The sequence below is a fragment of the Acomys russatus genome, chromosome 7 (assembly GCF_903995435.1).
Source record: "Acomys russatus chromosome 7, mAcoRus1.1, whole genome shotgun sequence".
Classification (NCBI taxonomy): Eukaryota; Metazoa; Chordata; class Mammalia; order Rodentia; family Muridae; genus Acomys; species Acomys russatus.
In genome coordinates, this window is record NC_067143.1 from 60,385,875 (window position 1) to 60,407,307 (window position 21,433).

Here is a 21,433-nt window from a genome sequence, read left to right on the forward strand (position 1 = left end):
CTTAGATAACACTGAGACGGTTTTTGGCTCACAGTAAGTTCTACACTGAGTATGAGCAACCAAAACAATGAAACAGAAGAGCAGCCACAGCAGAAGCCCTGTCTCCAACTGATGAGAGCTGATGAAGCTAATAGCCGACCGCTGTGGAGAGATGCCACGCTGGAGGTGGGATGCACTCCCTTCAGGTTGATGCCGAGCAGGTCCTTGGAAGGACACATTAGGGTTAGAAACAGCAGGGGAACTGCAGCCCCGAGGTGCAAGGCAGAGTGAGAGTCTGGAGTGGAAGGCACACCTTTTCTTACTCAAGAGGTGGGTGGGCTAACTGGGTAAGATCACTTTCCAATGGAGCAAACAACCAGGGAACAGACTGGGCCCGACAGCAGCTCCAAACCATCATCTGAAGTGAAGTGAACGTGGTTTCTCAGGGTTTCAGACGTCTTCAGAGTGTGTGGAGGGCTCCCTGTGTTGGTGCGTGGTGCCTACCACTCCGTATGTAGTGAAAGCCAATTGGTTGACACGGCATGGATGCCACTGAGCAGAGCACACTTCCAGAGAGTGGGTGTCTGTGCACAAACACGTGTGTGTGTCCATGTGTACAGATGTTACACGTTCACTCACGCCTTCCCGTTTCCCTTCTAGCATGCATGGGGCTACTTCTAGCCTGTGTACTTTTACAAGAAAGCTTTCTCGCTCTCTGAAAAGAAATGGCGACTCTGAAGAGGAGAGAGAAGGCAAAGGAACAGCCATGATAAATGAAGTGGGAAGTGGGAAGACGTCCGTGCTTTGACTCCAGGTCTCAGGTCTGATCCTTGAGGTCAGTACTGGCCATTAAGTACGCTTCTTCCTGACCATGAAACATAGGGAGGAAAAAGGGGGAGTAGGCTTCTCGTCGTCCCCCTGAATGAAGGGGGTTCCATTCTCCCAATCCATCTGAGCCAGGGGTCAAAGTCCTTAGTGAAGGCTGATTCTTTATCCACCAGACACTTTGCCAGAGCGGTTTTTGTTTATCCCTTCAAAGCATCAGGTTACTGTGTGTGAGTAGCTTCCATGGAGGTGAAAAGTGACAGGAGAAAGCCTCCTTGTTCCCCGACGGCATGGGCAGCCACATGCGCACACCTGGGCCTGGCGTGCTGTACTTGGGGGCAGGGTGTTGGGATGGATGCACGAGAGCAGGGCATGGCTGAGGAGTCCGAGGTCCTACTGCTCAGCTGGCAGCTCCTGCTGCAGTCCCGAGCTCCACCAGGAGTCCCGCTGGGCTGCAGAGCAGGTGGATCTCCCGGCGTGCCCGTCAGCTTGCTCTGTACAGGAGTTATAGGAGCTGTAGAGCCCAAACACAGCACTCAGGACCAGCATTACTGCGGCCATCATCCAGATCACTTGCCAGTGTTGACACAGTTTGGGATACATGACTTGTAGGAAGTGGACCAGTTCTTCAAGTTTGCTGTCAATGAAAATACGGATAGAGAGATTTAGTGTACTGGGCACGTATCTGATGGCCAGAGCCATACTTCTCTGTCTGGGGATACCTTCTATGCTGTCTAAGGCAGAGGTTCTTAAGTTCAACCAGACAGAGCGTTAGCTGGCAGATTTATTCACAATATCCCACATTCTCCTTGCTTATTTCCTACCTTTCTCTCAGCCCATCCTCTCTCACTTCAGCTTAGCAAAAAGACTTTTGACCAGAGCTCCATCCTAGAGCTTTTGGGAGGTGCCCTGCACATGTTAAGCAGGCTCTATTTTTCTCCTATGTCTAATTCCAACTCTATGATTTGCAAAGCAAGATTATTGAGGGTTACCAGACCAAACAGGTGAGGAGAGTGACTGAGGGACTCCTGGAGACCCAATGTCCCACACAGCCAGATGCCCAGAAAGCTGGAAGCATGAACGGAGAACTGTCAGAAGCAGGTGGCTTGCCATGGGTGAAAAATAGTCAGCGAACACCCTCCTAAGAAAGGGGCCAGATAATTAGAACGCTTGCCTTGGGTGCCAGGGCCACACGGGACAGCTGTTTGTCCCTTGTCCATGTGGAGAGCCTATCAAGCCATCCCAGCTGCACATGTCATTATGTGGATTGGAAGGGGACTGGTTTCATCTGTAGAAGCCATTATGTGGCAGCTTAGTATCTTCACTTCTGAGTAAAACTGGCCCTTTGTGCAACCACTGGGAAGGGACAGGTCAGAATTACAAGCTTCCTTCTTTCTAGCGCTGGATCTATCTCTGGATCTTAGTTGGATGCAATTAGAATCCAAAATGGTGTCATTTTTCAAGCTGTTGTTTTATGGTCCAAAACAGGCTGCCTGTATGTGGAGAATTTCACTCTAAATCCACACTTAGAGATTTATTTTTCAAGTATATGTAGGGAAGGGGGCGTACTCACACTGGAGTACAGGTGCCTGTGGAGGCCAGGGGCGTCGGATCCCCTGAAAGTGGAGTTGGACAGTTGTGCCATGACGTGTATGCTGGGAACTAAGTCTGGGTCCTCTGCAAGAACAACAAGTGCTGTAAATCGCTGCGCCATCTCTCCAGCCCCAGTGTTTTTTAAAAATGTATAAAACAGGACATAAAACTCTGTGTGTGTATGTGTGCATGTGTGTGTGCATGTACACACACACACGTGTGTGTGTGTGTGTGTGTGTGTGTGTGTGTGTGTGTGTGCATTCACCTGTGGATACACTCGGAGGCCAGCAGTGGGCATAGGCCACTTCCCTCTATCCTCCCCTATCCCTCTGAGGAAGGGTCTCTCCTTGCGCCTGGAGCTCATGTTTGCTCAGGTCGGCTGGAAGCCAGCAAGCTGCAGTGATCCTCTAGTCTCTGCCATCTTGGAGCTGGAGTTACAAAGTGTGCACAGGACGCCTGGCTTGCTAGTGAGTGTGCTAGGATCCAAACTCCAGTCCTCACGGTTGTACGCCAAGTGTTCTTAATAGCTGAGATACTTTCCCAGCCCACCTGGAACTTTTGATGACTTCAGATTCTGCTTGCTTGGGAGGTACCAGCACTTCGCAGAGGGCTCGTGCTCAAATGAAGGTTCCTGCGGGCGACTCTGGGTCTAAGGGACTCCACAATGGGCTGAGAGTCTTCTGGCATTAAGCAGGATGGCTCTCGGGACCAGTCTGGCCGGGGCTCTATGGCAGTGGGTGTGCAGTTTATAAGACAAATGTCCTGAGAAAATGCGCTGAGTCTGAAAAGGTGCAGCTGTGCTCCGGTGCTGACGGCCCAGGACCCTTTAGGAGGCCTGCTCAGGGCTGGTACCAGTCATCTAAGGAACTTATCTCCTCAAAACCTAAGACAACTCTAACCAGGCATGAAGGGCGGGAGTCTGAACAAGGCCTCTAAAGGTCCAGGTGCTGCAAGCTGGGCAGAAAGGGACCCAGGAAAAGCCTGGCTTTTCTGGGCTCTCATGAGACAGGAGGGAGCTGCCATTTGCCAGAGATTGAGTTAGCTAGATAAGGCCTGTTCTTTGTAAGCCAAACTGTTTATAGTCATGTGCTTGCTCTGTTTATTTCTCATTTGTTCTTTCACTGTGTGGTAGTGTTGGAAATTCTAGCCTGTCTTAGACGAATTCAAGGTGCCAAAGAAAGGGGTGTGTCCAGGCTTGGCTTTGACAAAGGAGGAAGTGAGGCGTAAGGAGGCGTGACAGGATGCAGTTGCTTGGAGTCAGGGTTGGGCTTCCATGGTTAAACTTCCATGGTTATCGTCTTTCCAATCTTCACTTGCTAACTTATTCATTACATGTAAGTAGGTTCTGGAGCTTGCCAGAAGGAGGCTCAGATCACAGACACCGTGTCTGAGGTCAGGAGCAGATGACCAGGCAGCTAACGGTTTTGTCTGGGGGAAGAAGCTCTGGCCCTAGCTGAGGGTGTCTGAGCGAAGTGTTCCAAGATTGCTATAACTGTATTTAGGAAAAACAAAGCAAAACCAAGGTTTTGATGCACTAGTAGAGACAGGTGGACAGAATATATGAAATTGGGGCTTTCCTGAAAATCAAGGGTGTTGATATGGTCCTTACATTGATAGATCTGTGTGTGTCTCTTAGGGACAGCTTATTCTGTCCTCAAACTCATTTCTGTGTGGGATAGTCTCTATCAGGCCTAGTAGGGTTGTGCTCTCATTCCATGGAACACCCTGCAGGCAGACGAGGTTCTTTCCATTGGTCTTGGTCTGGAGGTGTACCTCAGCAGACGAGCTCTCGCCTACCATGGACAAGCTCCTGGGTCCAATCCCTGATGCCAGTTTTGTTTGGTTTTTAATAGACTGTTCTGTGTGGTAAAATGAGACCTACACCTGCAGTGGAGCAAGCTGTGGGATGCAGACTTTCTCTCTCAGTGTTTCATAGCCACTTCCACTGCTCAGAAGAAGGCAGCTTGAAACAGAAAAGATTTTATTCCCAACCTGAAGTGAAGACGCTGTGCAAGTGACCAAGTGTTCGGTCAACATACCGGGGGCCTGATAGAGACAGAACTTTGCCACTGACCTAACTTTGTTCCCTGCCTCATGTGCTCCCTCTGCCTCCTACTAATGTTCTTGTTCCTGTCCAGACCCTCCCTAGAAATCCAGGCCAGCTCCTTTGATCTGGACTCTTATATGGCTGTGGCTGTGGAGTGGGCAGCTGTGGAGTGGGCGGCTGTGGCGTGGGCTGCCCAGAGCTTGGTCCACTAAGATTCCCTCTTCCTTTCTCAGCTCCTAAGAGCTATTAATGGCTTCCTGCTTTGTCCACGACCACCTCCGACCCCTCAGCTCTTACAGATGTGTCCCTGCTAACTTGACTTCCTCTACTGTCCATACTTATATTGCCTCCTTGAGTTCTGTTGACCAAGAACTCGGGTCCCAGATCCATTGCTACCCAGGACTGACATTTCATTCCATTTTGTACAACTCAAGGGTTAAACAACTCGCAGCCCATTTGGGATCCCAGTGTAGGTTTCCAACCTGCTCCTCTGCTCCTGCTCTTCCTCCTCAATTTCTTCTACCTCCTCTGGTTCCTCAGGACTCTCCGTCTTCTGTTCTTCCTCCTCTTCCTTCAGGTCATGCAGTTCTTCAGTCTTCTTTACCCCTTCCTGGTATCTGGAGGGCAAAAAGGAGCAACTGAGTCCGGGAGAGCCAGGCACGGGACATTCTTGCCTGAGACTCTGGAGGAGAGGAACTCAAGACTGCCCCCATCCCAATCACAGTACACTTCCTATGGCTCCATACAACAGGAAAAAGCTGGGACGCTTTCCTGAACTGCAACACGACACATGTCAGTACCATTTCCCCTCACTCCTCAGCCATCCTTCCTGTTTGTGTGACAGTATGACAAACTGACTGGGAAAAGGCTGTGGGACAGGGTCTGCTCCTGTTTGTTATCCTACAAAACATTCCCCTAGGATATGACTGCGCTTTCCCTATACAACCTAGGAACTTCAACTTTGGTGGTGGTGGTGGTGGGCTCATCTCAGGGTACTAGGGTGCTTCTCAGAAGTGCCAGGGCTTGACATAGGGAGGTACCCATAAAATATTCACAGAACCAATGGAAGGATTTTGCTCTCATGCTTCTGAGGAGAAGCTTCCTTAAAAGCCCCTGGTGACCCCTCCTGGGACTAGCATTTCCCTGAACATAATCTGCTCACTTGTCTGCTAGCCAGGTACCTAAATTGGTTTGGCTGGGACAACTACACCCATGACTAAGTGACTAGCACACCAATGCCATGGGGCTCTGTGCCCATGGTAAGCTAAACCTCCCTCAGGAGTCCATAAGGCACCATGCTAGGCTAAAGGTGAGTTTCTATCTGGAGTCCTGGACCTTTGACCAGCTCAGTGCACTCTCCCAGTGACTAAGAGCTGGCCCTGACTGCCAGTGCAGCTCATTGAGAGACAGGCAAGGGTGGAAGTGATGAAGCAATGGCAGGATGGAGGAGCTCTGAGTCACACAGAACACCAGGGTAATTCTAGGAAGCACAGCTGGAGGTGCCCTTGGGCACTGTTGGCAGTAACACAACAGATCTGCACATGTGTCGGGTAGCCTCAGGCAGCACCGAGAAGGACCTAGCCCAGGCCCTTGACGTTTAGACCTTTCTAGGCAGCGGCATTCTGCCTGAAAGAGAAAGGAAAGTAGTCCAGCCTAGCCACTGTCTGAGCACATGCCATGTTCTGCTTCCCTTTGTAGGCCTTTCTTCACTGAAGAAGGCATTGGGCCCGATGGTTGCTTCCCGAAATCTCCTCAGAAGCAAGCCAGGGTGTGGGTAGCTGCTTCTGAGACCAGCCAGGTGCCCTCGGGGTGGCAAGGTCTGACTCACCCTTTGTTGTAGGTTTCTTCCTCTCCCCTGGCCTTAGTCTCCTGGCTCATCTCCTCCGGGCAGCTTGGGAGTGGCGCAGGGGCACAAGCGTCACAGTCAGACTCTGCATTTGTCTTTCCGCTAGTGAGAGGAGGGCAGTACAGGGCGTCATTGCGGGGACAAAAGCGTATCTTTGGCGTGATTCCTGATTCAAAGAGGAAACTCGGCCTCTTTCGCTGGCCTTTGGGTTTTAAAACGTCTACCTTGGCACAATACTTCATAAAGACCTGCTCCATGAATCTCCCGCAACCTCTGAGGAGGCAGACACTCCATCACCTCCTTCAGCCTGATGTTCCCAAATCCAACTTTATTCTTATTTCAGGAGCTGCCATGAGTGGACAGGCAAGTGTCACAGGCAACAGAGAAATGCCGCAAGGAGACAGACTGGAACTCCCAGGTCCTTCCTTTCTCACAGTCTGCCTTGTGTCTCATGACTTTCACTTATTCTTTCAACCATGAGGAGAGTATAATAATGTTACAGGTATAAGACAAGGAAGAATTGCAAAGAGAAAATGAGAAACCTCTTTTTTTTTTTTTTTTTTGCCAATGTAGTGTTTTGCAGAAGGAAAAAGTAATCATATTAATCACGAATCATAACACTTATGAAAGAAACTATTCAGTGACAGAAAATGGCTAGTAGACGGCGTATTTAAAGTTGATAGTCAAAGAAATGCCTCTCTGAGGTGCTGAAACGGAATCCCCAGCTCAATGACGAACTATGCATACAAAGATTATACGGGGCAGGGGACGGGTGATATATAGACTCGGAGATGCAGTGGGTTGCTGAGAACAATCAATACGGCAGGAGCTAAGTTTGGAGCAGAATAAATCTTCATGCCTATGAGGTGTCCAGGGAGAGATGTTGAGTGAACAGTTGGGGACGCCCAAGTGAGGCAGAGATGAGTTCTTGGCTAGAGATATTCACTTGACATTGTAAGAATGCAAAGAACAGATGGTGGCCTAAGGAGAAAGCGTGAGGAAAGAGGAGCAGAGAACCCAGGAGCAAGTCCCAGTTATCTTCACACTCCTTTCAGGGAGAGGAGGAGAGGAAGGCGAGGAGGGGGATAAAGAGGCAGAAGTGGCAGCTGGAGAGGTAGCTGCAAGCCAGAAGAGAGTGGATGCTTAGGGAGTCAGGGGAGAGGGCTCACTGTGTCTCGCTGCGTCCCTGGCGGTGTCTGCTAGGCAGGGCTCACATGGAGCCATGAGGTGCTGGATGAATGCGCTTAGTGAGGAATAAGAGGAATAAGACAAGTAGAGCCATGGGGACGTTGGCAAGTCTGCTCAGTTCAGCAAGTGGCTCAAGGAGAGCAAGCACATTCCGACACAGGGAGAGAGGGTCCAGCAGGGGGCATGGGAGAAGATGGCCAGAGGGACTGAGTCCTTGACTAAAGGAGTCAAGACCTAGAAAAGTAAGAGAAACCTCTCTTTAATTGCAACAAAGAGTAGAAAAGAAAGACAGTGGGGTGGGGGCCTGACGAAAGCTGAAATGCTTTTTTTGTAAGAGCAAGGCCCAATCTTCTCCAGAGAGCGAGGGTACAGTGGTCTGAGAGGGCTGAGATGGAGCAGGGAGGCCAAGCATCATGTGGGATGGTGGGCAAGTAAGCACCCTAGCTAATCGCCTTGGGATGGCTGGGCATGCTTGGAGCCTAACATGTGGATGGGACTGGAAGTTCAAAGGAGGCCACCTAAGAGCCACGCCTTCCCTGTAGGTTCACTCCGCAGCCACCTTGCTGCCCCTAACTTCACTAGGAGTGATGGTGCCATGGAGGAGCCCAGAAACAAGGCAAACGCTGTAAGCTGAGTTCTAGCAGGAAGCTGAGGGGTCACTACTGCCTTCCTTAGGCCGGGTCTGAGCCTTCAGCTTGCTTCCTCTCTCCTAGCTTTCCCTCAGACCTTGAAAATATATGTTTCATTAGGCTGGGAACCCAAACACATCATGAACGAGGACAATAACGCTCTAAAAATACTGGCTATTCATAACATTTCTCCTCCTGCAAATTATAGCCCCCACTCCCCTTCCCCGTGACCTTTGCCTAATGTGCAGTTTCCTGTCTGTCCAATGCCTGGAGCAAGGGAAGAAAAACACAGCTAGAGTCAAGGGCAGGGACGGTCATTATTTCATGAAGCCGGTGGCCGTCTTTTCTCTACAGCTGCCCACATTAGAGCGTCCTTAAAGCTAAACAGATATGAACAGAACTTTCCTGAGACAGACCTGGTCCAAACCCCAGCCTTAGGAGACCTTAAACCACCAGCCTGCTGTCGTGCAATCTGGTAACCCCCTTGCCCTGAAGGGATGAGGTCATTCTAACAGAAAAGACATCCGTGGCCTTTCCTTGGGGGCTCAGACTAGTGAAGCAATGTACCCTAATAAACTGAAATCCCCTAAGAAATCTCATGCCAGTAGAAGAAAAGAATAGAAGCCTAGGTCAGCCAGAGGGATTCGTGTCCCAGAAAAAGACTTGCAGCTTCCCCGATCACCTTGCACTGCAGGCTGGAGCTGAGACCAGAGGGTCAGTGATGGGAGGGACCATCACAACTGTTTAGTTGTATGTACCTTTTGCCCTCTACTTAAACCCAACTCCTCTGTCAGGACCCTGAAGATATATTGGGTTGAGGGTCACTGGATCTCTTTGTTTTCTTCCCCGTAAAATCATATTAAAGAAATCCTTTTCTGCTTTCTATTAACTTGGCCCTTCTAATTGGCTGCTTGAGGGTAGGTAGTTGAGCCTGACTCATTAGGGCTGCCAGGACACAGAACAAATAGCATGCAGGAAGGTGTTTCTTTAGCCCTGCTGTAGGTTGATGCTGACACGCTTTAACTAACCCTGTCCTTGGGAGGAATTCCTTCCTGGCAGATAAGAAACACAAGCTCGGTACTTGCCTACATTCACATGGCTGATGTTGGTTGGGCTGTCCACTTTGGCCCACTAATTTCACATCAAGATGAGTTTTCTTCCTGGGGTACTCCTTCACTTCTCTCCCGGGGCTCTGACTGGTGTGTAAGGCCCAAGGCATCTGTCGAATGAAGCTATTCCCACCACACTCCCACAGCCAGCAATGTTTCCTCCTCCACAGAGTGCTTCAAGCAGGAGAGACTGGGAGGGCCTTGGTTTAGCACCAGACAGGGAGCTGGGATTGGAGGTGGGCCACATATAGTAATATGTAAACGTTGTTGTCATTTTCTGACTTCTAGGCCAAGCTTGGAGTTCCCTAAGTATCTTCTCCAACTCCCTGGAAGTTTCTCCTTGTGCATCTTTAAGACTCAGATCACGTCCTTCTCCTCTGCGGGACCTTCGCTGATGGTCTCCCAGGCCCACGGGCTAAAGTGGATCTGTCACCACAACTGTGTAACAAAGGGAGAACGTTTTCATACCTGCCCATACTCCCTTGGACTGTGATCACACGGAGGAGGCTGGGCTTGAATGGTGCCCTGTGCAGACTGGAGTCCTGTGTTACTCCAACTCCACAGCGTGTGCCTAATCCCTGTGAATGACGTTAGTGAAGTGGCAGACCCTATCTGTAAACGAGGATTTCCTGAGAGCCTAGAAATGGGCTTGGGCTAAGAGAATCCAAAATCACTCTTGTAAAGGAGAGCTGAGCACAGTCTGCCCCCGCCCCAGGCATCACTGGGTGGATTTCGGCGTCCACCCTCAGCCTGGCATCCCGTGCTTTCTTTCTGGGGTAATCTATTAAACTGTAGCTGTGGTTAGCATTGTGCTCTGCTCTCAGTCACATGAAGTCTGTTTGTTCAAAGTAAACTGTTGGCCAAGCAGGTCCTCAGTTTATTGGCGAGCAGTATTTGAAAGTGACTTCAAGCCTTTCCGAAGGGCAGGTCTTGCCTCTTGGGCTAAGAATGTTCCTAACTCATCCCAACTCAGTGGCTTCCTTTGATAATCCCAAACCAGAGGCCCTGAGCTCCCTCACACCCAGTCCCAGATTCTTGGGTAATAATTATCCTGGAGTATACTTTTACCCAGAATATAATCAATAAGGGCATAGATTGTTTGCTGTGCAAATTTAATAACCCTGGCTGCTTCAAAAGCATAGAAGACTGCAGCTAACACCACCCTGTGACCCACCAGCATTGCAGCCTGTTCACGAAACTAATATGTTAAGACTTCCACATCTCAATAGGTGTGAGGACATCCTATTGGGACTCTAGGTGAGAGAAGTATGGGAGAATGGGGAAATAGAAGGATCCAGAAGGTCCTAGAAACCTACAAGAAGAACATTATGACTGGCAGATCTGGGCCCAGGGGTCCTGCTCAAACTATGGCACCAACCAAGGACAATACATGCAGTAAACATCGAATCCCTACCCAGATCTAGCCAATGGACAGGACATTCTCCATAGTTGAGTGGAGAGTGGGGACTGGTGTTCACAAGAACTCTGGTGCCCCATATTTGACCATGTCCCCTGGATGGGGAGGCCTGGTGGCACTCAGAGGAAGGATAGCAAGTTACCAAGAAGAGACTTGATACCTTATGATCATATACAGGGGGAGGAGGTCCCCCTTAGTCACAGTCATAGGGGAGGGGAATAGGGTGAAAGTGGGAGGGAGGGAGGGAGGAATGGGAGGATATAAGATATGGGATAACAATTGAGATGTAATATGAATTAATTAATTAAAAAAAAAAAGACTCCCACATCCCAGCTTTGCAGATCCCCTTGGTGAGAGGTTCTGACACATCCTCTCTGTCCATGCTCTGACACCCTGCTCTGTCCAACACTCCATGCCCATCTAACCTCCCCCAAAGGGTCCTTTTTTCCCACTCTTTCCTCTGTAGCCACTCTGAATGGCCTCTGTTCTTCTATTATGAGGTTAAGAGCATAAGACACGCCTTTTTTCCCTGTGTAAGTTCGGAGAGCATATCTCCAGGCACTATCTTCCTCATCAATAAGACAGAGATATTAATAACGTATTTGCCTCATGAGGTCCTCGGCAGGGTTAACAAAGAATTAGGAAGAAAGGTGCCTGGCACACAAGGAATGAGTTGTAACTTATGTCACGAATTGCCATCACCAGCACCATCACCATTATCTTCCCTTGAACTCACCGCTACCTTCGAATGCTATTAACCTCCTGTTTACCTAGTCAATAACAAAGCCTTTAGGCTGAACTTTAAAAGCAGAATCCTAGGGGGAAATGCTTTCTGGGCTCCACCCCATTTCTTCCACCCACGCAGGGCTAGGGGCACATTTTCTCATGTGTTGTCCCTTTGGCAACCACACTTCCTTATGACAACATTCGTCATACTGTAGAATAATAGGCTGCTTCCCGGCTGACTTTCCCACTAGACTAGCCTCCTTGACAGCATTCCACAGAACTGACCCCAGAGCACTCGTCAAAAGAATGAAGGAGTAAAAGACCACAAACACACAGCTCTTCCCACGCGTATCTTTAAGGATAACTAAAAACCACTCCCTAGCCGCACGTTTAAATCTGTATGTTTCTAGACCTTTGCTGAGCTGAAGAGTGGTTTGTTATGAACTGGCCGGTGGGAGGAAGACTCAGAACACACTACACTCACAGGGGACACAGTACTGTCAGCTGCCCTGCACTGTGGACTGGCCATAGGCTACTTGTTCGTCCTATCACATGCCTAGCCCGTTCTCTTCAGCTTAGGAAACGGGGCATCATTTCACATGAAGCTCAATCACCTAGGAAGGTCTAATCAATTATAACATGGTATTTATCTTCAACAACATGACTAAGCTAACTGGAGTTGGTGGCATCTGTCTATGAGAAGAAAACACAGGACTTAATTTTGACTTGCAAACTGTTTCATTATTGGCAGCTGGGGGGTCTACGATGCTTCCAGTTCTGTGCATTTGGAGGAAAAAGCAACTAGCACCTCTCCTAAGTCCACAGGGAGGAGCTGATATTGTGGTCTTCCCTTCCTTTAGACTTCCCTCTTTGCAGTCATCTTTATTTGAATATATTTCCAGTAGCTGGGTACACAGTGTACACATGGCCAATGACAATTTCTAGTTCGCCTAAGAGGGAGCTACAAACTTCCTCCGAGGAACCTCGGGCTTGACTCTGAGTCTCACTTTGGCCTTTCAGCTCCTGATTGTAAGCCTGTGATTGCTGCCACCATCCCTGATCCTCACTCATTGACACCACAGATTTGGGGCTATACCACAGATCCTCCTGTGGAGCACATCTCGAGTTCTTAATACTTCCTCGTGTCTCAGACATGAGTTCTCAGCAGGCCTGACTGTTAGTTCTGAGTGAGCCTGTGAGGAGAGCAGGAACCCAACTCTTCTGCCCTGGCTGGGTCTGTAGTTCTGAGGCTAGGAAGAGGATTTTGATTAGGCATGCTCTAAAGTGGACTCGTGAGCCTAAAATGAGAGCTGACAGAATTTTAGTGAGCATAAGTGATCATTTCTAGGTAGATTCAGGGGCCATGAACTCAGCACCGTGGCTCCATGTGGTGAGATTTTTACAACCTGTAGTCACCTTACTTTTGTTTGGTAAATAATTTGTCATCTCTTGAGAGTTTTCCTGGCATGATCAAGAAATGAGAGGAAGGAAGGGGACATACTCTATGATGTAAAGGACCTATGTGCTGGTAGGTGACAAAGGGCTTAATGCAGGGCAAATGTTGACAGTAAGCAGAGGTGTCTGTAATGGGAACCTAGCTGTCACACGTACTAAGGGTGAGGAACTCAGGCTGCATCTGGACGTAGGGAGCTGGGGAGCCTCTCTGAATTGACATGGCGCCCAGCAGTCACAAAGTCAGACAACACAAACCTACTGAAAAAATACAAGCAACAGAAACATGAAAGCTGCTTCAAGGCAAAGAAGGAGAAATGAGATCTGCACCCTACTAACTGAGGAAAGACACACAGAGAAAGGCCTCGGAGGTGGCAGCTGTGATCCAGATCCTTTCCAACAAGAAAATATTAAAAAGTTCAAAAAGTAAGCTCTAAGCTCCCTCCAGTGCAGAAGAGCAGCCTTTGAGCTCCAGGTTAGCACGAGAAGACCTGAAAATTGCACAGAGGCCTGGGAAAGCCCGGCCCAGGAAGCCCTCTCAGCTCTCAAGCCAGGGCATTTTCTTTCCCACTTCTTGACAGAAATAAGACTTTTTAAAAAAATTATTGACCCTTCCCAAAGTCACTCCCCAGTAGTTTGAACCCATATTATGATTCTATTCCCAGATAGAAGAAAAGTACACATCTTCCTGTAGACATAGTCTTGTCTGGGGTTCTGGGAACTAGCAGCCATTTGCTACAAGCCTGATGCTGCCGTCAACATGAAGTGGCCAGAGTGAAGGAAACTGCAGAGAGATGGAGTTCTGCTACACCGGAACAGCCTGCCCTGGACTTGTTTTGAGCTCTTTTGTGTCTACATCCCCAAGGCACCCCAACTAATGAGGAGCCTTTCTACCTTCAGGGTCTCTTAGGCATGGTGGACTTGGCCTCAGCCATAGTATCTTCCTAGCCCCAGACTTTTACACAGTCAGATCTGAAACTTTGTGGGTCTCAGAGTCCTATTCATTTCCCCTAGAACTTAATTTCCTTTTTTTGGGGGGGGGGGGTTGAAAATGAGAGTGAAGAAAGCAAGCTGGGAGTTTTCTTTAAGGACCCCCAATATCAAGTGGAAAACAGAGAAACTTACTTTTCCAAAAGTGCAGGCAGAGCCGGGGGGACGGATATGTTGCCTTTCCCGTTGGGTGATTCAGACTGGATGGAAACAGGAGCCAGAAGGGCGGATGAGTGATGAAGGAGGCGGCCAGGGCTGCCAGCACCCCGGCGATGCTGGGGAGGCTGTGCTGTCCCTTCTCTTCCCATTCTTCTCCCCCCAATTGCTTTCCAGTCTCCACTCTGAGGCTCCATCCTAGCAGGGAGCCATCAGTGTTCCTCTGTCCCACTTCCGGAATGCCAGTAGGCCTCCTCCTCAGTGTGGGCTTAGGATCCCTCGGGATGCACTCACGTAAGCATCACTGCTTCCTCAGGGACTGTTCCAAGCACAAACCTCATGGCCGATGTCTCAACGTGCTCAAGCTTGGCAGTCATTTCTGTACAGTTACCCAGAATCCCACGCTGCTCTGCTGCAGTAGGCATGGCTAAAGGGTCTGTTGCTAACTAACCTTTTCTAGTTTCTTTAAACATTCGGTTTGAAAAAATTTTTTATTTTATTTTATGTGTATGAATGTTTGCCTGAATGTAGTCTGTGCACCATAAATTTGCATGGGGAGGCATAATAGGGTGTTGGATACCCTGGGACTGGAGTTACAGATGGTTGGAAGCTGTCATGTGGGTGCTGCGGGTGAACCTGGGTCCTTTGGAAGAACAGTCAGTGCTTTTAACTACTGAGCCATCTCTGCAGACTCTTCAGGTTTTGTTTGTTCGTTTTATTACTGAGGTGGAAGTTTAAACTCATTTTACAGTCAAATGCAGAGTAAAAGAAACATGACAGTGATTGCTAGCTACGGCTGGTGAGGTAGAGCTAGAGGCAGCTTGACTAGCTTCTTAGACGCTGTACCTGCCTCTCTGAACAGCTGTGCTGCCGTGCACGATTAGAGAAACCACTGGAGAGAGGCGTTTAAAAGCTTTAGAGAGAAATCACTAGATCCATGAAGACTTTAGGTATAGAAAAGATTTTCTTACACATAAAAATTGTCTTCATCTAGAATAAAATGGACATTTTTTTTCTGCCTTTCTTTTTATATCTTATAGAAACATTAAAAAATAAAGAGGAAAACTGGTATACTCTGTCCTATCATTGTCCAGAAATAACCATCATTGTGATGGTTGATTTTTATTTATGAGCTTGCTGCAGCCTAGATTCACCTGGGAAGACAGCCTCAGCTGAGGGACTGTCTAGATCAGCCTGGCCTATGGGCATTCCTATGGGGACCACTAAATAACGTGGGAAGGCCCAGCCATTGTGGGAGTAGGAAGACCCAGCTCTGGTCTGTGGCGGTGATGGCGGAGTTTCTGCCTAGTAAACCCTTCATGATGGACTACAGCCTGAACTATGAGCCAAAGGAGCCCTTTCTTCTCTAACTTCATCCTCGTCGGGATATTTTATCACAACAACAAAAATGAACCTAGAACAATTACTAAAGTATGAATGATTCCTTCCATGATTTTCTGTGTTCTATGCAGAGAGGCACCATTTTAAAAGTGTAAAACAGAATTATAGTACATATACTCCAATATGTGGTTATTCTATATAGCAACTGCTATTTCTTCATAACAAGTCATGTGTGATAACTCTACAGAAACCCTTTATGATGGTGTTTATGATCTGTTTGCCAATCTATTGACAAGCACTGGGTTGCTTTCAGGGTTTCGTTGTTGTAAACAATGTTGTAGTGACTTAAGATGGGTGAGACCCAGTTCGTGAACTCGGCTCTGAGACCAGAGCTTTGCCTCAGGTATGTCTGATACAACCTGTTTTCCTTAAAGCATATTATGGTTTTGTTCAAAGGGGGTGACTATCTATTAGGTCACTTCCTGAGCTTTGCTCAAGAGCACAGAGACCTTGCTCGCAGAACAGTGACATGATTTACACTGGGTTGATTGTGTGCCTCCCTCCATATTCTACGCTGGAAACGTCCTGTCCCTGTCTGAGTTTTCTCCATAGTACTGAAGTGAGGGAGTGGGGGAAACAAAAGGAAGGCAATATCATACTCACCAGAGCTGGTAGGGAGGGGATGGGTGATGAGCTGGGGGCTTGGCCAGGCAAGGTCAGGGCATTAAACTTGGGAACCACAGCAACACTGACCCTCCGACGGGGCATGTTCTGTGGGAAGAGAAGCAATTCAGGCTCTCTGTCTTGGGAATAACAACAGTCATGGTTCTGGGGTGCTGAGAAAGCTTGCTAGAATCTAGCATTCAGTAGGTCATTTGGGTTGGGAGTTGGTGATGGTGTTAGGAACTGGTGTAGAAAGAGTAAACCAAAGTTGACCCAAATTTTCTGTTGGCTGTGAGTGATCTCTCAACATATCCTCATTTGACATTCTGAGACCTCATTCTCTGAGTAGCAGCCTAGATAGTGTGTAAAAACTGTCTATGGCAAAGCCAAAGTATTTGCATCATTTCATGCCCACTTAATGACAAGTCAGGAAGACGACCCCTGAGCAAAAAAGATAGGGTGTGAGAGGCCATGGGAGCAGGTGTGGAGGCTGAAGACCCTGCTGGCAGCCATAGGTCCAAGCGTGAATGACTTCTTGAGGGACCATGTTTCTTTTGGGAGCCCTGAAGTTCCTTGACCATGCATACCTTTCCCATCGTGAGGGACATAGATCGCGTCGTGCGGGGGACCCCGTCTTCTATAGTAGGAAACAACAGAAGAAAATGGGTATGAGTTTCAGGTTGGGGTCCAACAGAATACAGACAAGGCAGAAATTAAGCCAAGCTATCCATAGGTCATAAATGGCTTTGCAGGGATGGCTCAGCGATCTGGGCACTGGGGACCCTTTGTTGTCTGCTCTCTCACCCTCTAGGAAAATCATCTGCAGCAAAGGGACCCTCTTGACAAAATGTTTATTCTAACTTCACCACACACCACATGAAGGCCCTGTCTTGGGCTTTTGGGCTTCACTCAATCCCACTGTAGTGTCTGGGATCACCCAGGATGTTTTGTGAACAGGACTCAGCAAGCGTGAAGCATATGGACTCATACTGTGTTCACTCAAAGGATGGATGGTTGGAGACACTATACACAAGGAAGACGTGGTGTTAAGAATGAAAATTCACTAACGGAAGTAGTGTCAGTGTGTTATCTACACTGTGACTCAGAACAAAGGAGGCTACCACTTAAGACCTTTTTCTCCTTAGTGAGTATATTAAATGACACAATTCAATGTTCAACACCACAGTTGCATAAGAGTGTTACCAGGAAACAACTGGGTATATGAAAATATTTTCATTTTGTTAAAAGTGTAAATCCTGTTCTTTTGAATATAATTCCAAATACAATTTGTCCAAAAATTATATATAAAAAAATATCTTCAAAGTCAGCTGAGTTTAATTCAGTCTCACCAACTTCCTGGAGCCTATGCCATCACTTTGTCCTTCATAGTCCTGTATTTACATATGGCCCTTGAAGAGCACCTAGCTCTGCACTTTGCTTTGTTTTTTTCTTTATCTGAGGATCTTGATCAACCAACAGCTTTCCACTGTCTATAATTCTTGTGATCATTAACAAAGTTGTGTTTCTTTCTACCATTTAATCTTCTATATTACTTTCACCTTGATTTATTATCTGACTTTTTTCCTAATTTCTTTGCCACTCTACATTAATTGAGAAAAGTATCTATTCTAGTTCTAATCTTTGAGACATGGCTTTAATTTCTGATATTATTTGGCTTTAAATTTAAAATTAAGGCTGGAAAGATGGCTCTGCTGTGAAAGGCTAGGGTCACAACCAGAACTAAATTTAAAATTAATCAAGATCTCCAGGATTTTCTTAAATAGAGCTCAAAACAACAATTCTCTCTAACCTTAGAGTGCGAGCTATCATGTTTATGTCTCCTGGTGCACCCCCAAATTATGCATTCGTCACCCAATCAGCTCCATCCACGTGCTTATGAACATCCGTGACCACCATCCTGCCTTGCACCTTGCCGATTTGAGCTCCATTCCTCCCCAAACCCAGTATATTCTCTGAATTGTCCTTTTAGCAAGGACCTGTGAAAGAACCCCTTTCTTATTATAGCGGTCCCCAGCCCTAACCCTCACATGGCCACACATTCACTCCCCATCAGTTCTTTGAGGGGTCAGACCCACTGCCTTCTGGTGCTATTGTTGCTGCTGAGACTTGTCATCTATTTGCAATTTTTTAAAATCATTACTTTTAAAATCTTTACTTATCTTTATCTTCTCTTTATTTATGTATGTGATGCATGTACATCAATGTGTGCGTGTATATGTGTGTGGTCATGCTCAAACAGGGCGGGGTCAACATTGGGCATCCTGTCTCTGTCTACTTTTTTTTTTTTTTTTTTTTTATGAGACAAGGATTCTCACTGAAGCTGGATGTTGCTGTTTCCGCTATGCTGGCTGGTCAGAGAGGACCTGGGATCCGCCTGCCTGCAGTTCCTCAGTGTTGGAGTTATAGGTGTGCACCACGGTACTTGAGCTTTGTGCTGGTGCTGGGATTCGAACTCAGGCCTCAACGTTTGCACAGCAAGTGCTTTTCTCACTGAGCCACTTCTCCACTCCTTATTGTGTCTCTTTGGACGCTTCCATTTCATGTGAGTTCTGTTTTGTTTTTTGTTTTTTGTTTTTCCAATAGACTTCACTTCCCGTGCTTTGTGTCTTTCTTTAGCTGTGGAAGATGCAAGGCTTTCCTTGAAGATTTTCTGTGCCTAAGTTCCCATTTATGGGCCACCTGGTAAATGGATTGTAGGCTCTCCCCCATACCTCGTGTTTCATAAGCCTTCTTTCGTGTTTTAATCACTCTATACATTTTGGCTGTGTTCTGGGCAACTAACTGAAGTCTTACTGTCAAGATGAACAGGGTAATATTCTGGGAGAGTGTTGCTCATCAGATCAGGAGAAAGAAAATCAGGGCCATGTGCACACTAGTTCTTACAGGTTTCAGGCCAGATGTGACTCGGCTCACTCACGAAACCCTGCACAGTGCCTGAGCTAGCTTCTAGGGCAGGTTTTCTCAAGCCACGAGTCAAGACCCCTTTGGGGTCGAATGACCGCGTCACAGGGGCTGCACATCAGGTACCCTACACACCAGATATTTACACTGCAACTCAGAACAGTAGCAAATTACAGTTGTGAAAGAGCAACAAAAACAGTTTCATGGTTGGGGGTCACCCCAACATCAGGAACTGTATTAAAAAGGTCTCGGTGTTAGGAAGGTTGAGAGCATTGCTGTAGGGGATGGACAGTGAGTGGGACAGGGAGAAGAACGCAGAATGCTGGCAAACCTCCTGTACAATGCCTACCAAGTCTCCCTCACCCCCGGCTTCTTGTTTTGAGGAGTTCTAATGTTTTTATAACTATCATTTGATCATGTGGTCTCCAACTGCCTTTCCATGTCTCTGCTGGTTTTAAAATTCTGATTACTTTACTATCTGATGTTCTTGGGGTGTAATCTTGAATTTGGTGGGACGAATGGCTTGTGCTCACAGCAGAGTGTTCATTGTGTATTTCACACTGTGTCTTCATCCGGCCCTAGGGAGGATCCCGTGTGTCCTGGTGCAGGGTGTGCCCCTCTGCGGTGGCTGACAGTGCTCCTGGAGACAGCGTCCTGCTGTCCTTTCAGATTCTCCACAGATTACACCACTGCTGCTGTCACTCATGTATTTTTCCTAAGAGGAAGGAGAGAGTATTTGGTATCCTCCCAGGGCTCAGGGTGAAACAGACAAACTTCTGTATTTGTTTCTCTGCTGGCTGGTGAGTGACGGTTTTTACTCCTTGCTGAGATTCTAGCTCAAGACACAGTCCCTAGAAGGTCTCAGTTTTCCACTTGAAGCTCGGTGTCCACTCCGGCTGCAGGGCTCAAAGTCCGCTCTTGGATAGTGCTGGAGGCAAACAGTTCCAGATCACCAGGGCGGCTCTGGCCCCAGCAAGCTGCAGGGTCAGCATGGTTTCAGCTTTCTTCTTGTTTCTAGCTATTTCCATTTCCTTTCTTGTGGGCTCAGCTGTTCTTTTAGGCGACTTGTTTTATTTTGTCCAGCAGGAAGTTTGAAGCATTTTGGTTAAAGGGTTTTTTTTTTTTTTTTTTTAAGTTTTCTGGTCACCCCAAAGAGCAAAACCAGAAAACATTCTCTGTATTTGGAGAGTTCATAAAATACCATTCTTGCAGATGGGATAATCAAAGAATTTATAAAATAGAAGTGTAAATGATTAACAGACACATAGAAAGGCATCAAAGTATGAATCAAAACTATGAGATAAAATAATTTATGTCTATCAAATCATAAATGTATTTCAAAAGAAAGAACAAGTGTGCAAGAGTTAGGGTACAGCGAATTGAGCGTTAGCTAAATGACTATGTCAATGGATTACTAGAAAATAATTTAAGTAATTTATAAATATTTATTTTCTCGAGTCTAGTAATACTTTAATTTCATCAGACTTTTCATTAGCAAACAAAAGGGTATATTTTATTATAATAGTTTCACACATGTATGTCAGTGTGCTAGGTAGGTTCCTATCTGCCTACCCACGTGCCCTTCCTTTCCCTGGCCCACTGGTCCCCTTTCTCTCTACAAATAGCCCCCTCTCTTTCAGCTAGTATTCATATTTCTAGAAGTTAGAAAATAATCTAGGGGCTAGAGAGATGGCTCAGCGGTTAAGAGCACTGACTGCTCTTCCAGAGGTCCTGAGTTCAATTCCCAGCAACCACATGGTGGCTCACAACCATCTATAATGTGCTCTGATGCATACTGTATACATAATAAATAAATCTTTAAGAAAATAATCTAAAATGCAGACAATCAGCATATTGCATGTTCCAAAAATGTTATTTTTAATGAGCAACTTATTTTTTTAATCAGGGATATTTTATTTTACAACAGTCTCCAAAGTCTCAGCCATAGGCAGGCAGACTGCCAGACGTCACATAAAGGCTTTTTAGAAACATGCTGTTACAGAGTGGTTGGCACACAGCAGAGACACACCTGCTGGCACATTGATTCACAGTGCTGGTCTCCGCAGCAGCCACAGTGGAGTCAGACCTTGGAAAATGACCAAAGTGAGACCAAATGTCCCAACCATTCTTTGCCTAAGGCTTGGCTCTTGAATCCTTTCCTCTCACTAGCATTTTCCCAGGCCTCAGGCCAGATTATAGCAACTCTATAGAGTTCATCTCACCCCAGAAGTCTGCTCAGTGCATTTCTCTGCAGGTAGCTGTGGTGCATCTACATGCTTGGGGGGCTATGCACCATGTACGTGAGGGAATGCATGCATATAGAAGCCAGAGTGTCTTTTTTTTTTTCTCTCTCTCTCTCTCCACCTCTTTTCTGAGACAGGGCCTCTCACTGAACCTGGAGCGCGCGGATTCTCTAGACTAGCTAGTCAGCAAGCTTTGGGGACCACCTGTCTCTTCCTCCCCAGCACTGTGGTAACAGATCAGTGTAGCTGTTTTCAGCTTTTTCACATGGGAGCCAGGGATCTGAATTCGGGTCCTTCATGCTTGCAT

At 47.2% G+C, this 21,433-nt stretch overlaps 1 protein-coding gene across 1 annotated transcript in view; it reads right to left on the bottom strand.

Annotated features, from left to right (window-relative positions):
• Positions 1 to 648: 648 nt before the first annotated feature.
• Positions 649 to 21,433, bottom strand: part of Irag1 (inositol 1,4,5-triphosphate receptor associated 1) — a 73,977-nt gene continuing 53,192 nt past the window's right edge. Inside the window, exons 15-20 of the mRNA XM_051149235.1 lie at positions 16,549 to 16,598; positions 15,962 to 16,069; positions 13,937 to 14,001; positions 6,273 to 6,392; positions 4,927 to 5,061; positions 649 to 1,441 (exon numbers count right to left, since the gene is read on the bottom strand). Coding sequence (XP_051005192.1) covers positions 1,198 to 1,441; positions 4,927 to 5,061; positions 6,273 to 6,392; positions 13,937 to 14,001; positions 15,962 to 16,069; positions 16,549 to 16,598 — 722 coding nt within the window. The 3' untranslated portion in view covers positions 649 to 1,197. The remainder of the gene's footprint in view (positions 1,442 to 4,926; positions 5,062 to 6,272; positions 6,393 to 13,936; positions 14,002 to 15,961; positions 16,070 to 16,548; positions 16,599 to 21,433) is intronic.